Genomic DNA, 14,492 nt, shown 5'->3' on the forward strand with positions numbered 1-14,492 from the left:
AGCTGACGGATTTAAGGACTCTGGTTTGTTTTTGTTTTTTTTTTTTTTTAAGTACAATACTGTATTTAGGAAAAAAATTTAAGACTGTATTTGGTCAAATTTAATACAAGCTATGAATAGAAGCGACCTGTGTGTCCACTGGTGGTCAACAGATAACCAGTGTATGGTATAGACGGACAAGAACAATACCTGGACTAGAAAGGAAAGGAAAGTCTACACTACACACACCAAAACCCAGGGTCTGGGGTTCACTGTACTAAGCAGTAAACAAATCATAAACAGAGGAGCAAGCAGTACAGTAGCACATGCCTAGAATCCAAACCCACAGGAGCCCAAGGAAGGACCATGGGCTGGAGACCACCCTGGCCCACACAGTGAGACTGTGACTCAAACCCACCGCTAACAACCGTGTAACTTCAGCTCTAGGGGATCTAATGCCCTCTTCTGGCTTCTGAGGGCACCAGTTTGCACACAGCCACAAAATTAAAAATGAATAAACATTTTTTTAAAGCCAATACTGCTGGGCGTGGTGGCGCACGCCTGTAACCCCAGCCCTTGGCTGGGAGGCAGAGGCAGGCGGATCTCTGTGAGTTTGAGGCCAGTGTGGTCTACAGAGTGAGTTTCAGGACAGTCAGGGCTACAACACAAACATAACTCTGTCTCAAAAATGGAAGGAAGAAAGGAAGGAAGAGAGGAAGAGAGGGAGGAAGGGAGAGGGGAAGGAAGGGAGGGAGGGCGGGAGGAACGGAGGGAGGGAGGATGGGAGAGAAGGAAGAAGGGAAGAAAGAAGAGTGTGGAGAAGAGCGACTCCATCCCAGAACAAAGTGCACCAGTCCAGGCACATGGACACAGCAACTCTCCAAAGTAAGAGCGCCCACAAGGTATCAGCATGTTAAAAGAACTCCAGCCGTGTCGTCAAGGATCTGTGCCATGTTTATAACAGCCTAGCCACCATTATCAAGTCACACAACCAACTCGTGCCCATCGTCCAGTGAATAAAGATCATACGTGTGCCCGTGTACAGAACACCTGCCACCTGAGACAATATGACACTTAATATATATGATTATATATTGTTTAAATATATAATTCTACATATAGTTATATATATATAATTAAAATTTAAGTTAATCATATCAACAGACCAAAAACTTCAGGTTATTTTCTAACAATACACAGGCAAACCTGGCGCAGTGGCGCACACCTGTAATCCCAGCACTCAGGGAGGCAGCGGTAGGAGGATGTCTGTGAGTTCGAGGCCAGCCTGGTCTACACAGTGAGTCCAGGACAGCCAGGACTGCACAGAGAAACCTTGTCTGGAAAAGAGCACTTGCTGCTTTTGCCGACGACCTGAGCTCGAATCCCAGCACCACCCAGCAGCTTACAGTGGCCCCTGACTCTCGCTCCAGAGGATCCCGCACTCTCTCCGGCTCCCCAGGGCACCAGGCATGCACACGGAATACCTTCACACACGCAGACAAACACTCATACACGTAAGTGAATATAAAAATTAATAGAAATAAATTAAGCATCATAAATAAATCTTTCAAGACTAAAGAAAAATATGCAGGCAGAAGAAAGCAAGCCCAGACAGCGAGCGTGTGCTACTGACCGCAGTCACAGTCAGCCCTGGTCAGCTGACCTGGGACTAAACACCTCTTTACTTGAGTGTTTTTCTGTGAAAAATGTTAAGTATTAAATGATAGCCTATAGGAGAGATGGCACATGTGTGCAATCCCAGCACTTAGGGAGTTCAAGGCTACCGTGGATTTCATGAGACACCCTGGACGCTCCACCCCCCACCCCTGTTAAAACTCAAAAAATTAAATATAAAAATAACCTAGGAAATGTGAAACTAAATCCATCACCACAAATGTGCTAAATCTCTCTGTTGTCTTGGTGAGGAAATGCCTATTCCCTCCTCCCCAGCCCCACTGGAGTCCCGCTGCTGTGAGCATCAGCCCCAGGGAGCCCCGCCCACTGGAGCCCCGCCCACTGGAGCCCCGCTGCTGTGAGCATCAGCCCCAGGGAGCCCTCTCTGCACTAATGCGGCTTGACACCCACATACCAGCCTCCAAGAGCATCACAAAGCTGTCACTGCCGTCGCTGTCCACCGAAATCCGGTCTTCAGGGCCACTGCTGTCCACCGAGACACCATCAAATGACTGCTGAGAGACTGTCCTCCTCATGGAGAAAAACCGGAGCCGGGCCGCGCCCCCACTCACCGGCGTCCCCACCGCCTCATCTGGCTTCAACATGGCTTCCCTGTATTTAAAAGGGAATCAACAAGCCCCACGAACTCAGCGGTGAAGACCTGTCTGCTCTCCACCCAGCCGGCTCCAGCTAGCAGACCATGTGGGTTGCAACCAAATTTTTCACAACTTGGTGGGGGGCGTGGAGTCTTTTTGAGACAGGGTCTCAAACTCATGTCAATATTCTCGACTGCCAGCGTGCCGGGATTGCAGAAGTGAGCGGAGAGACAGCACGGTGGTCAAGAACACTGGCTGTTCTTCCAGAGGACCTGGGTTCAGTTCCTAGCACCCATGCAGCGGCTCAAGCCAGTTTCAAGAGGCCCAACACCTTCTGGCCTCTTCAGATGCTGTCCCCACATGGTGCACAGACACAAATGCACACAAAGCACTCAATATTAAAATTAAGATAAAATAAGCGCTGGGCATAATAAATCTTTAAAAAGTAAAGAAGCACCTGGGAGTGGTGGCGCATGCCTTTAATCCCAGTACTTGGGAGGCAGAGGCAGGTGGATCACTGTGAGTTCGAGGCCAGCCTGGTCTACAAAGTGAGTCCAGGACAGCCAAGGATACACAGAGAAACCCTGTCTTGAAAAAAAAAAAAAAAAAGAGGTAAGAGAAATATAGGAGATAGGGAAATAGAAGGACCCAGAAGGTCCTAGAAACCTACAAGAAGAACATCATGATGGGTGGATTGGGGCCCAGGGGGCTCTGCTCAAACTATTGCACTAACTAAGGACAATACAATAGTAAACATCGAACCCCTACTCTGATGTACCCAATGGACAGGACATTCTCCACAGTTACGTGGAAAGCGGGGACTGACTTTGATATGAACTCTGGTGCTCCATATTTGACCACCTCCCCTTGGTGGGGAGGCCTGGTGGCACTCAAAGAAAGAATAAGCAGGCTACCAAGATGAGACTTGATAGCCTATGACCATACAGTGGGGGAGGAGGTCCCGCTCGGCCATAGACCTAGGGGAGGGAAATAGGGTGAAAGTAGGATGGATGGAGGATGGGATAACTATTGAGTTGTAATCTGAATAAATTAATAAAATTAAAAGAAAATAAAATAAATTAAGGAGAAAAACAAAACAAACAAACTAACAAAAGTAAAAGAAAAGAAAAAAGCAACAGGGAGGCCAGGAAAAGGCGGCTGAGGATGACTCACTTGGCAGGAGGCAGGGACAGCATTTTGTGCATGGTAGAGGTCATTCGATCTCTACCTAAACTGAAGGCATCCCTAGTCAGGGACACGGCTTCCTTGGTGAGGTCCATGGTAGCATGTAGGGCCTCCTTGGTGGCATCCTTGGTCATGTGAATAGCACTGGACAATTCCCCCTCAATGTTTCTCAAAGGTATGGGCTCGCCTTGTCCATTCAGAGCAGCATCCCTGTCAGCCGGGGATTTCACGGCAGCTGGAGAGCTGGCAGTTTGCGCTCTGCTCAGCTTCTTGGCCTGTAGAGCCTCCACTGCCTCGTGGTTCTTCCCTGCCGGCTGCTGGGCAGGTGGACCCAAGTCCTGTGGCTCTCCGTCGCCATGCAGCCTCTCCTGGGACGCTGCTACACTTTCCACACTGCTGTCCCTCAGGACCTTCTCAGGGCTTACTGGGCCCTGGTCTGAGGAGGCATCAGACTTCAATTCGCGGTCCTCTGACGGAGACAGCTCTGAGTCTATGAGGCTGGTGGTATCCGAGCCCGCAGCGTCAGCATCCGCGGACCCAGGGGAAGGATGCATGAGGAGGGCCACCTCAGCACTGGGGAAAAGAACACCGATGCAAGCTGTCTGGTCACGCAAGGCAGAGCCAGTCACTGCTTCTGTGTCCTTGGTCAGCTGCTCCTGAAGCCCCTGAAGCCCCTCCTTGAGGCGGAGCAGGGCCAGGTACTGGTAGTGGTCCAGCCTCACCCTGACATGCACAGGCGAGTGAACAAGCATATGAACGTCTGCCACGTCCTCCAGCTCGGCCACACGCCCTTTGTGGTCAACGCCAGCATCGCAGTCTCTCAGAACCTCTGGGGCTTCTTCTGTAGAACCTGAGAGGCTTCTCAAATCCCGTTCAGTCTTTGACCTCTGCTGGGACACAGACTCGGGAGCAAGAGCTTCAGAGCGCACAGGACTGCCAAAACTGGCCGACGGTTTTAGCCTCCCCTCTGAGGCCGAAAGGAGCCGCCGTGCCTGGGCCTGCTGCCAGCGGAGAGGAAGGCAAACCCAAATAGACAAGGGGAAGGGGGCCACAAAATTCAAGGTATGGCCTTTGAAGTTTTCTGTGCCTTCAAAGTCCAAGGAGATCTGGGTAAAGTGCAAGGACCAGAGATCCTGGGATGCTGCCGGTCTCTGAGGATGGAGGGAGCTGGGCTGGGCTGGGAGGGACTCCGTCTGGAAAGCGTGGTGCAGGAAGAGCATGTGCAGAAGGCTGAAGCCCCCAGGAACCTTGGGGAAGTGGCCATAACTAGAGCGAAAGAACTCGGCAGCAGCAAAGGCCCGGAAGAGCCTCTGCAGGTCAGGACAGCCGCAGTGCGGGGCCTGCCGCGTGTTGGTGGCAACCATGCCCGACGTGGAGAGGACGAGAGCCTGGGGACGATGTGGCTCTGCCTGCTCTCTCTTCTGCAGCGGGAAGCTCACCTTCAGAGAGAAAGTGGAACACATTAAGGACGTCGGAGCACCTGCGGCACCTGTCGCTGATTTTCTTCTACCATGGACACAGCAGGATGCAGATCACAGCCAAGGAGGAAATGTCGCTGTGTCCACCAAGTGACAAGGGCCTCTCCGTCCCTACCTTCAGCCAGAAGGCATCCAGTCGAATGTCCAGATGCTCATCTTTTTGCCTTGAACCTTCCAGCTTATAGATAGCTTTGAACTGCTCCAAGCTGCGGTATAAATCTAAACAAAAGAGGTTTCCCCAGAGCAAGCTGGCAGGATCCACAGTAAACGTCAGACCGTTCAGCTGGATGTAGAGGTTGGGACAGGGGACTGGAAGCAGAGAAAACAGGGATTGCCATGTAAAAGCGCAGCGGCAGCCGGGCGCTCACTCACCAGCTAATGTCTCACTATCACCACAGCAAAGACACAGCCTCGTACTCGGCACGGCAGACACAGCCTTGCACACGCACAGCTCTACTTGTTTTGTTTTTGAGACAGAATCTCACATCTTCCAGGCTGACCTCAAACTCACCAAGTAGCCTTGGATGGCCTCAAAAGACGATCAACTCCTGATCCCCCTGCCTCCACCTCCTGGAGTGCTGAGATTTTTAGGTGTGCATCTCAGGCAAGAGTCCAGCAACTGAGCCCCAGCCTCAGGGCGGAGTTTTTAACTTAGACATGCAAATTAACTTTAACACAGGCAAGCCCTAGCCACAAGCAGACTGCTCAGTGGCCTCAGTGCTGACAGGGATGGAGGGCATCAACAGAAAGACCGGCCAGCCCAGACCTCACCTGGAAGAGCCTGATTATCCGGGAAGTAATACTCCGTGAACTGCACGTGGACGGCAGCCGCCTGAGCTGGGAGGCGGTGGCGTTTGCGGCTGCAGGAGAGCAGAGTGGATGGTTTCTTACTTGGCTGTCCAGCTGTGGAGACCTAAGTAACCACAAGTCGCCGTGAGCCCATGGCCCGGCCCCTGGAACAGACTGTGCTCTGAGGAGCACATCCCCTGCCTTGCTCCCACATCCTTCCCTGAGGGGAGGACAGAGCTTGCTTTCCACACACACTCCAGGCACTTTCAGGCAGTTGCTGGTCTGTTTTGGCTGGGGGAGGGGTCTCAGGTGGCATGGGCTGGTAGCATAGTGTGGCCTTGAGTTCTTTCGTCCACCTCCAAAGCAATGGGGGACCTGAGCCAGTCCACCTTGTTTTCAGCAGGGGTTGTATGCAGCACTCTGAGAACATGCCAAGGCCTTTCTCAGAGGCCCTGCCCAACAGAAACTGACCAAACTGTCCATCTCCTCAGAAGTGAGGCCACCAGGCTACATCTTGGTTCGTGCTGTTCCTAATTACCCCACCCCCTCCGGAATGTCACCCTGTGTCCTCACCTGGTGGATGTCCAGGTCATCGACTCGTACGACCAGGCAGCTAGAACGTAAGCGATTCCACGATGGAGGCCCAGAGGCAGCCTGCCGGCCCTGAGCAGCGCTTTTGTCAAGAGGGATCTTTCCAGGACCAGAGAAAGAGTCTAAATGAAAAGTATTAAACAAGTTCAGGAAGTAAAACCCAAGATTATCAATGCCATGAAGCAGCAAAGCGCTCAACTCTCTCGGTGGGACTTGGTGACAGTCGCCACCTGCTAACGACTGCCTTCTAGCTGCAGCTGTCACTGCAAACAATGGCCACATGGTGACGCACGCCTGTAATCCCAGCACTCAGGAGACAGAGGCAGGTGGATCGATGTGAGTTCAAGGCCAGCCTGGTCTACAAAGTGAGTCCAGGACGGCCAAGGCTACACAGAGAAACCTTGACTAGAAAAAACAAAAACCTGCCATTGGCATCAGCCCGTGAGATACAGTGAAAAGCACTCCAGCACGTCACCTCCATCAGCTAGTCACACCCTGTCAGCCAGAATCCTCCAGGTCCCCAAAACCCACCTGCTTTCTTCCGGAAGGGAGACTCCACCCCCAGATGCCACGGTGCTCTCACACGGGTCTCCTCCTGCCACTTCTCCATCTTACTCTGAAACTCTGTCACCAGTTTCTGGGCCCACTGGCTGCGGGTCTCCATGGCCTCACAGTGCCGCACCCAGTGTTTACAGCTGTCACCTTGGGATAAAGAAGAAAAAGATTTTTCTGCACAAGACCACTGTCCAGAGGTCCAGTGTTTTCTCCTAGACCTTCCCAGGGTAAGAAGTGCCCACTGAGGATGCCATGTGCTTCTGAGGTGGCCTGCGGCTCTCATCCCTAAGTTACGGTGATGGGCTTCCAGAAAGGTTTTTTTTTTTTTAAAGATTTATTTATTAATGCATGTACATATTAGCATGCCAGAAGAGGGCATTAGATGACATTATAGATGGTTGGGAGCTACCATGTGGTTGCTGGGAATTGAACTCAGGACCTTTGGAAGAGCAGCCAGTGCTCTTAACCTCTGAGCCATCTCTCCAGCCCCTAGAAAGGTTTTAGACCTAGTGATCTTGAGGGACTCGCAGGTGCCGTCTTATGAAGACACTCCGGCACCCTTCTGAGCACCTGCAGCAGTACTAGGACCCTTTTGCTGGTTGGTCAGGATATGAATGGAGAAATCCACCCTCGGCATCCAGGACCATGCCAGAGCATATTAAAGCTCTCTGACCTGCCCGGTGGAAAGGGTAGTAGTCGAACGCCATCTTGTGGAACGTAAGCTGCATGGCGCCACCCGTCAGTCTGTTTGCAGAGACGCCTATGAAAGAAAGACACAGCTGAGCAGCTCTGGAGGAACAAAGACTCGGAAGCAGCACGTGAGCCCTAGGGAGCCCACCTCGCGCAGGAGTAACCAGTGCTCTTCACTGAGGCGCCCTTGTCTGGGCTTCACATGCCAACAGGAATACAATGTGTTGATAAGAAACAGTAATTGAGCCAGGCGCGGTGGCGCACGCCTTTAATCCCAGCACTCAGGAGGCAGAGGCAGGTGGATCACTGTGAGTTCGAGGCCAGCCTGGTCTACACAGAGAAACTCTGTCTTGAAAAACCAAAAAAAAAAAAAGAAAGAAAGAAAGAAAAGAAAGAAAGAGTAATTGTTTTAAATTAGTTGTTTTGAAGCTATTAGTATTTAACTTAAATTTAACCCTATAAATACTAATAATGTTTTGGGGATCTGTGTTGAGTTTTGGGCAAGGTCTCATGAAACGCAGACTAATCTCAAGCTTCCTATCCATAGCTAAGAGTGACCTTGAACTGCAGACCCTGCCGCCCAGCTTCCACGCTAGAAGGCTGAGGCGCACAACTACCCTAGTGCGCTCTTTTTATTTGGGGAGGGTGCTCTTGAGACAGGGTGGTGCCACAAGCTGGCCTCAAACTCATGGCGCTGCTTCTGCCATAGCCTCCAGAGCACTGGGATCACACAAATGCGCACTGCGTGGCCTCGCCCGGGCTCAAAGGCCACAGCCACACTCCAAGCCCCTAAACAACACTGGAAAGAAATGACTGACCACACAAGATGACTGTTTTAACAGTCATCTCCTCTCGGGGAAAGCCATGTCCACTGTCACTGCTCATGTCTCCTCTTAAAATGGAAGTGGAGTCAGTTAAAGACCAAGGAAGAGCAAACAGGAGAGGCAGCGCTACCTGGTGGCCCGGGAAGAAAACGACAAAAAGTGTGTTCCCCTGAAACTGAACCCTGGTCTCATTACAGGAGCTAACACACAGCAGCACACGCACAGCACTCATGAGGCCCTGGGTTCAACCCCAACACTACCAAAACAAGTCAGGAAATAAGAGGGAGCAACAAACCCAGGCTGCGGAAAAAGCCAACACAAGAGGAAGAGCTGCCGCACGTGAGCAAGAGGAAGTGTAAGCAAGTAAAAGGCAAGGACAGTGCTCAGGAGTGAGCAGTGAGCCAAAATCAAACCAGCGGCTGCCTGCGGCCCCGAAGCCGACTTTCATCACACTTGAGCCTGGCAACGGCCTTGAGATGAATGAGCAAAAATGACGCCACTCAATTTCATAATGAGAATATTCAAAGAAGTTAAGCCAAAGGTTACTGGCTTCTGCAGGGATCATAAAAACAAAGTCAATCATTCTGAATAAATATAAATATGCATGTGTGAGGCTATTTTAAGTATGCCACTAACATAACCTCCGTACACATCTAAGTACAATACATATAATCGAAGGAAGGATTGAGACGGTCTCTCTGTGTAGCCCAAGCTGTATTAGAACTCACTCTGTAGACCAGGCTGGCCTCGAACTCAGAGATCCGGCTGCCTCTGCCTCCTGAGTGCCGGGAGCACAGGTGTGCACCACCACATCTGACTATCACAAGAGCATTAAAACAACTCAAAGCTGTGAACACTCTGGCTCTGGGTGGGCTGGGGGCTGTTTAGTATACATACAAGGTCTGGAGTCCCCTCACCTCCAAAGGAGGCAAGAACCTGAAAACTCTGAGGTCCCTAGAGCCCTCTACCAGTGGTTCTCAGCCTCTGGCCTCCACCAGCATGTCTCTAGAGACTTGGATAGGCAAAGTGTAGTCTAGTTGGGCTCAGTCCTTGAAGATCCGCATTAGCAGGTGGGTACTGTGTACCAGGTGGGTACTGTGTACCAAGTGGGTACTGTGTACCAGTGGCCCCATCACACTCTGCAGGCTGGAGAGCACTGCCTCCTGCCGACAGAGCTACCACAGCACAGGAGGGCTGGCTCCCATGCAATCCTGAGACGACGGGAGCTAACTGAAGGCTGAGTGCCACAGCATCTGCAGAAAAACCTTCATCCTAAGCTCTGCGCAGGTAGACAGTGACGTACAGCCAGCGGGCTGAGGCCTCGTGGTACCTGGCTCTCGGGCCTGGCTGTCATCACAAATGTGCAGGTCCAGGCGGGAGATGAGCAGGTGGTAGGAAGACTCCTTTACATCAAACTTCTCAAAATACTGGCTGAGGCGGCTGCTGCTGCTGCTGCTGCCCCCCTGGCTGCCACCAAATGCCTGGGCCCAGGTCTGCTGGGCACTGGGAGCAGGAGGGGTGATCTACATGCGACAGAGAGAGAAATGTCAGTCAGGGGCTGGAAAGATGATGGCTCAGTGTTGAGGGCCCTGGGTGCTTTACCCTGGTTCAATTCCCAGCACCCACACGGCAGCTGACACCTGTCTGTAACTCCCATCCCAGGGACCCAACACCCTCATACAGACATACAAGCAGGCAAAACCACCAGTGAACATAAAATAATTTTCTTTAAAGTGAAAAATAAAGACAGATATCAAGGAGAGGCTCCTCCTGATGCTTTCTGTAAGCCTAGGTCTACAACTTGAGAGCGTCCCTTCTATCTCCTAACTGCTGCCCGGCCTCTCACTTAGCACCACCCCAAGAAAGCAACTCAATCTCCGTGGAGCCCGCCCATAACAAGTCTAGGAAGTATCCAAGTGTGTCCTCAGGCTCAGATGCCCTCCTCGCTCTTGCCTACCAGGACAGGACTGACCTGGGCCACCTCGTCTAGAACGTCCTCCCTGAGTTAAGTGCACTGTCCTGCTGGGTGGGCAGCGCCCCTTCTCTGTGCTCTTGATACAGGGTTTGCCTGGTACAGCACCTGGCACACCACACATGAACAACTTGTCAACTGTCTGTCCTCTAAGACAGTAAGTCTCAAGGGCTGGAAGGAAAGGCTCACGCCACTCCCTTGTCCAGAGGCTAGCACTCCATCTGATGTACAGGAGGGAGCCAGTGAGAGAGCCAGGCACAAGCCTCCACATGTGGTGAGCCCCGCAAGCCGCCCAGAAGCCTTGAGTGCCGCCGCCGCCGGCATCGCTGGCACAGCTCAGCTCTAACCTGCACAGGCTCAGGCGCCAGGCTCTTTCTCTGCTGGGCCGACTTCTCCATGGCCTCGCTCAGCGACTCTGCATACTTCATCATCGCCTTGAGCTGGGAGTCAGTCAGCACCCAGAGCAGGTCATCCAGCAGGAAGGTCAACTTGGAGGCAACCACATTGCAATCCTTGGTCTGAGGGCACAGAGAGCATAGTCGTGGTTTGGCTTTTTAGTTTTTCAAGACAGGGTTTCTCTGTGTAGCCTTGGCTGTCCTGGACTCACTTGGTAGACCAGGCTGGCCTTGAACTCACAGAGATCCTCCTGCCTCTGCCTCCCAAGTACTGGGATTACAGTCATGTGCCACCACACCCGGCTCAGAGAACACAGTTTAGCACCTTGCGTCTCTCAAGGCCTCAAAGACACTGTGGCCTGGCTTCCCAGGCAGATCTTTGCCTTCCAGGAAGTGAGAAAGAACTATCAAGCATGTGGAAAGCCTATTTCTTACAGACTAACTCAGGTTTCCGTGACTACAAAAAAGCACCAAACAGGACGATGAGAAGCTGCTCTCCCACGGCTGGGGCCAGCAACACTGAGGACAGTGGCAGAGCACCAGTGCTACCCTGAGTTTTCACGGCAGGGAGCACACACTCACTCTTCTCTTGAGGGCTATCCGGATCCGGCCTTGGTTGGTGATGAGCCTCAACGGAGTGGTGACTGGGTCCTGCTCGCCATTCTCTGTGGCATCTGCCTCAACTCGAAGCGTCTGCCAAGTTATTTCCTTAAACGTCAAAACCTGGAAGGAAGGAACGTACAATCCCTTGATTCTGCGGGCAAGATGACAGGAGACAGGAGAGCTATGGGCCGAGCCACTGCTCTCGGCTAACGACAGAAGGCAGTGGGTCCGTAACTGAGCGGCAACAGCAACGGAAAAGGATCCCGGGTTTCCCAAGAGTGGGGACAGCTCCAACCAGGAACAGCGTCCTTTAGGGGTTTCTCCTACTCCGTATTCCCCCTCCCCTTATTCACCCCACTTAGAATGCTAAGGCTGTCACCTCTCCTCGGAGGGGATCAGTGATGCGGGTCAGACGCAGGTCACTCTGCTGCCAGCTGGGGTTGACACTATAACCCTGGAGCTGCCACAGTTCAAAAGAGGCGTGGAAGGCCCTGGAGTGGATCTTGATGGTGATGGAGTTAACAACGATGAACATCCCCTCCACCACCTTCTCGGCAAAGCCGTACTCACTGCAACGAGCGAGGGGACAGTGACCACAATGAACACGACTGCTTGTTTTTCCTTCTTCTCTCCTTCTTGCTCTTTGCCTCTAAATTGTTTGGCTGGTGTTTTTCTTTACTCCGTTTATGTAAGTGCACTGCCTACATGTATGTGTGTACATCACATGCTTGCCATGCCCCAGAGTCCAAAAGAGGGAGTTGGCTCCTCAAACTGGTGTTACAGGCGGTAACAACTACTAAGGGTGCTAAAGACAGAACTCAGATCTGCTACGAGCAGCCAGAGCTCTTAACCTCAGAGCCAACTCTTCAGCCTCTAAGTTTCTCTAAAATCTTCAAAGACACAGAAGACTATAAAAAGGGAACCGGAAGATAAAAGAAATACGGGCAGGTGGGGGTAATAGCATCACCTCTGCTCAAGAATGCTCCCACCTCCACGCTGCCTCATGAAGGCACGAGAGCCCTTCCCTGAGAAGCCAGAAATGGCAAAGAGAAAGAAAGGAGAAAGAAGGGGAGGGAGGGAGGGAGGGAGGGAGGGAGGGAGGGAGAGAGAGAGCGAGAGAGAGAGAGACGGACAGACAGAGAGACAGAGACAAAGAGAGAGACGCCTGGAAATCTCATCCCTGTGCTGAATGTATTTCTCTTCTCCCCGCTACTCCCCTCCTCTGAACCCTTCTTCCCAAGAAGTCTTCCTCCTACTTCAATGAAACAGACAGTCTTCAAAGCAGAATTTCTTTTCTTTTGTCTTTCTTATTTTTATTTTTTAAGGACCGGAAGGCATCCAAGGACCTCAATCCATCCACAAGGGTTTGGTAGTAAACTGCATTGCTGCCTTGGCCAAGGGACTGTTGAGTACAACCAATTCTGGAATCAGTTTTCCTCATAACAATAAAAAAAAAAAAATCTAGAGCCAGGCAGGGGTGGCACACAGCTTTAATCCCAGCACTGGGGAGGCAAAGGCAGGGGGATAGCTGAGAGTTCAAGGCCAGCCTGGTCTGGGACACACCGGCTCCCCCAACCCTCTAGCATTTCTGGTTCCGGTGATGGGAACCCAGGCCTCACACGTCAAAGTAGGCACTTCACCCCTGAGCATCCCCAGCACCTACAAGCAGCTCTTCAAGGGGAGATGCACCAGCGCAGCACAGCTTTAATTTCAGAATTCAAGAGGTAAGACAGGCGTGGTCTCGGCAAGTTTGAGGACAGCAAGTTCTAGGCCAGTTGCATAGTGAAAACATGCCTCAAAAAAAGAGAAAACAGAAAAAAAAAAAAACCCAGGCATGGTAGCGCACACCTTTAATCTCAGCACTCCGGAGGCAGAGGCAGGCAGATCTCTGTGAGTTCGAGGCCAGCCTGGTCTACAAAGTGAATCCAGGACAGCCAAGGCTACACAGAGAGACCCTGTCTCAAAAAAAAAAAAAAAAAAAAAAAAAAAAAAAAGAGAAGAAAAAAAGTGAGAGGAACCCCTACCCAGATCTAGCCAATGGTCAGAACAGTCTCCACAGTTGAGTGGAGAGTGGGATATGACTTTCTCACGTACTCTGGTGCCTCACATTTGACCATGTCCCCTGGAGGGGGAGACCTGGTGGCACTCAGAGAAAGGACAGCAGGTTACCGAGAAGAGACTTGATACCCTATGAGCGTATACAGGGGGAGGTAATTCCCCTCAGGAACAGTCATAGGGGAGGGAAATAAGGGGGAAATGGGAGGGAGGGAAGAAGGGGAGGATACAAGGGATGGGATAACCATTGAAATGTAACAAGAATAAATTAATAAAAAAATTAAAAAAAATTGAGAGGTTATATTCCTTTAGAAAGGGAAGAAGCAGCCCCTGTCCCCACCCACAAAAGAATGTGAATATAGGACATGAAAAAAGCATACAACACGTTAAAAGCACATAAGCTTCCGTAAGCCACTCAGAAGTTGACCCTTTCTTCCAAAGTTGAACTTTCCCATACCATTATCATCTAGTGTTTATCCAGAGGAACAGCACACCACACACAAGCACATCTGGATAGTCCCATAGGCCAAAAAGGACAAATGAAATGACCTTCAGATGAGTGGAAACCTGGGCGGGCATGGTGGCACAGCCTGTAATCCCAGCTCTTGGGAGGGAGAGGCAGAAGGATCAGGAGTTCAAGGCTAGCCTGAATTACAACCGTGAATTCAAAGGCAGCCTGGACTACCTAAGACGTTTCGGGGGCTTGGGGGAGGGTTGTATCACACCATATAACAGATGAGTCTCAGTGCTAAGCTCTGTGCCCCCAATGTAAATAGTGCTGTAAGTAACATGGGTACAATATGGCATCTGGGATTTGCTTTCAAATCCTGGGGTACAGAGGAAAAACAAGTTGGCAAAATTTTGGTAATTGTTGAGGTTTGATACTTGAAACATGAGGTTTGATATCCTAGTCTATCTGCTTTTAGTTGTTATGTTTGAACTTTTCAGTAACGAACGTTTTATTTTAATTCAGGAAAAGTGAGGCACACTTTTAACTCCAGCATTCAAAGGCTGAATTAGGAAGATCATTAAGTTTGAAACCAGCCTGGGCTGCAGTGCATGACAATCAATCAATCCTTCCTCTCCACCTGGGCTGACAGAACTAA

The 14,492-nt window shown here is 51.1% G+C and overlaps 1 protein-coding gene across 2 annotated transcripts in view; it reads right to left on the reverse strand.

The window, feature by feature from the left end:
- Window positions 1-14,492, reverse strand: part of BLTP3A (bridge-like lipid transfer protein family member 3A) — a 42,780-nt gene that overhangs the window by 7,319 nt on the left and 20,969 nt on the right. The window contains exons 1-12 of one of the 2 annotated variants that reach the window (XM_084754170.1): window positions 12,995-14,487; window positions 11,711-11,900; window positions 11,311-11,451; window positions 10,681-10,851; window positions 9,692-9,884; window positions 7,521-7,607; window positions 6,824-6,994; window positions 6,275-6,414; window positions 5,684-5,825; window positions 5,028-5,221; window positions 3,423-4,873; window positions 2,069-2,265 (exon numbers count right to left, since the gene is read on the reverse strand). In XM_084754170.1, the coding sequence (XP_084610296.1) occupies window positions 2,069-2,265; window positions 3,423-4,873; window positions 5,028-5,221; window positions 5,684-5,825; window positions 6,275-6,414; window positions 6,824-6,994; window positions 7,521-7,607; window positions 9,692-9,884; window positions 10,681-10,851; window positions 11,311-11,451; window positions 11,711-11,866 (3,043 nt within the window). In that variant the 5' untranslated portion in view covers window positions 11,867-11,900; window positions 12,995-14,487. Of the gene's footprint in view, window positions 1-2,068; window positions 2,266-3,422; window positions 4,874-5,027; window positions 5,222-5,683; window positions 5,826-6,274; window positions 6,415-6,823; window positions 6,995-7,520; window positions 7,608-9,691; window positions 9,885-10,680; window positions 10,852-11,310; window positions 11,452-11,710; window positions 11,901-12,994; window positions 14,488-14,492 lie in introns of those variants that run through there. The other variant, XM_084754169.1, reaches the window with a different exon arrangement.

Source organism: Acomys minous (assembly GCF_964271855.1).
Source record: "Acomys minous genome assembly, chromosome: 13".
NCBI lineage: Eukaryota > Metazoa > Chordata > Mammalia > Rodentia > Muridae > Acomys > Acomys minous.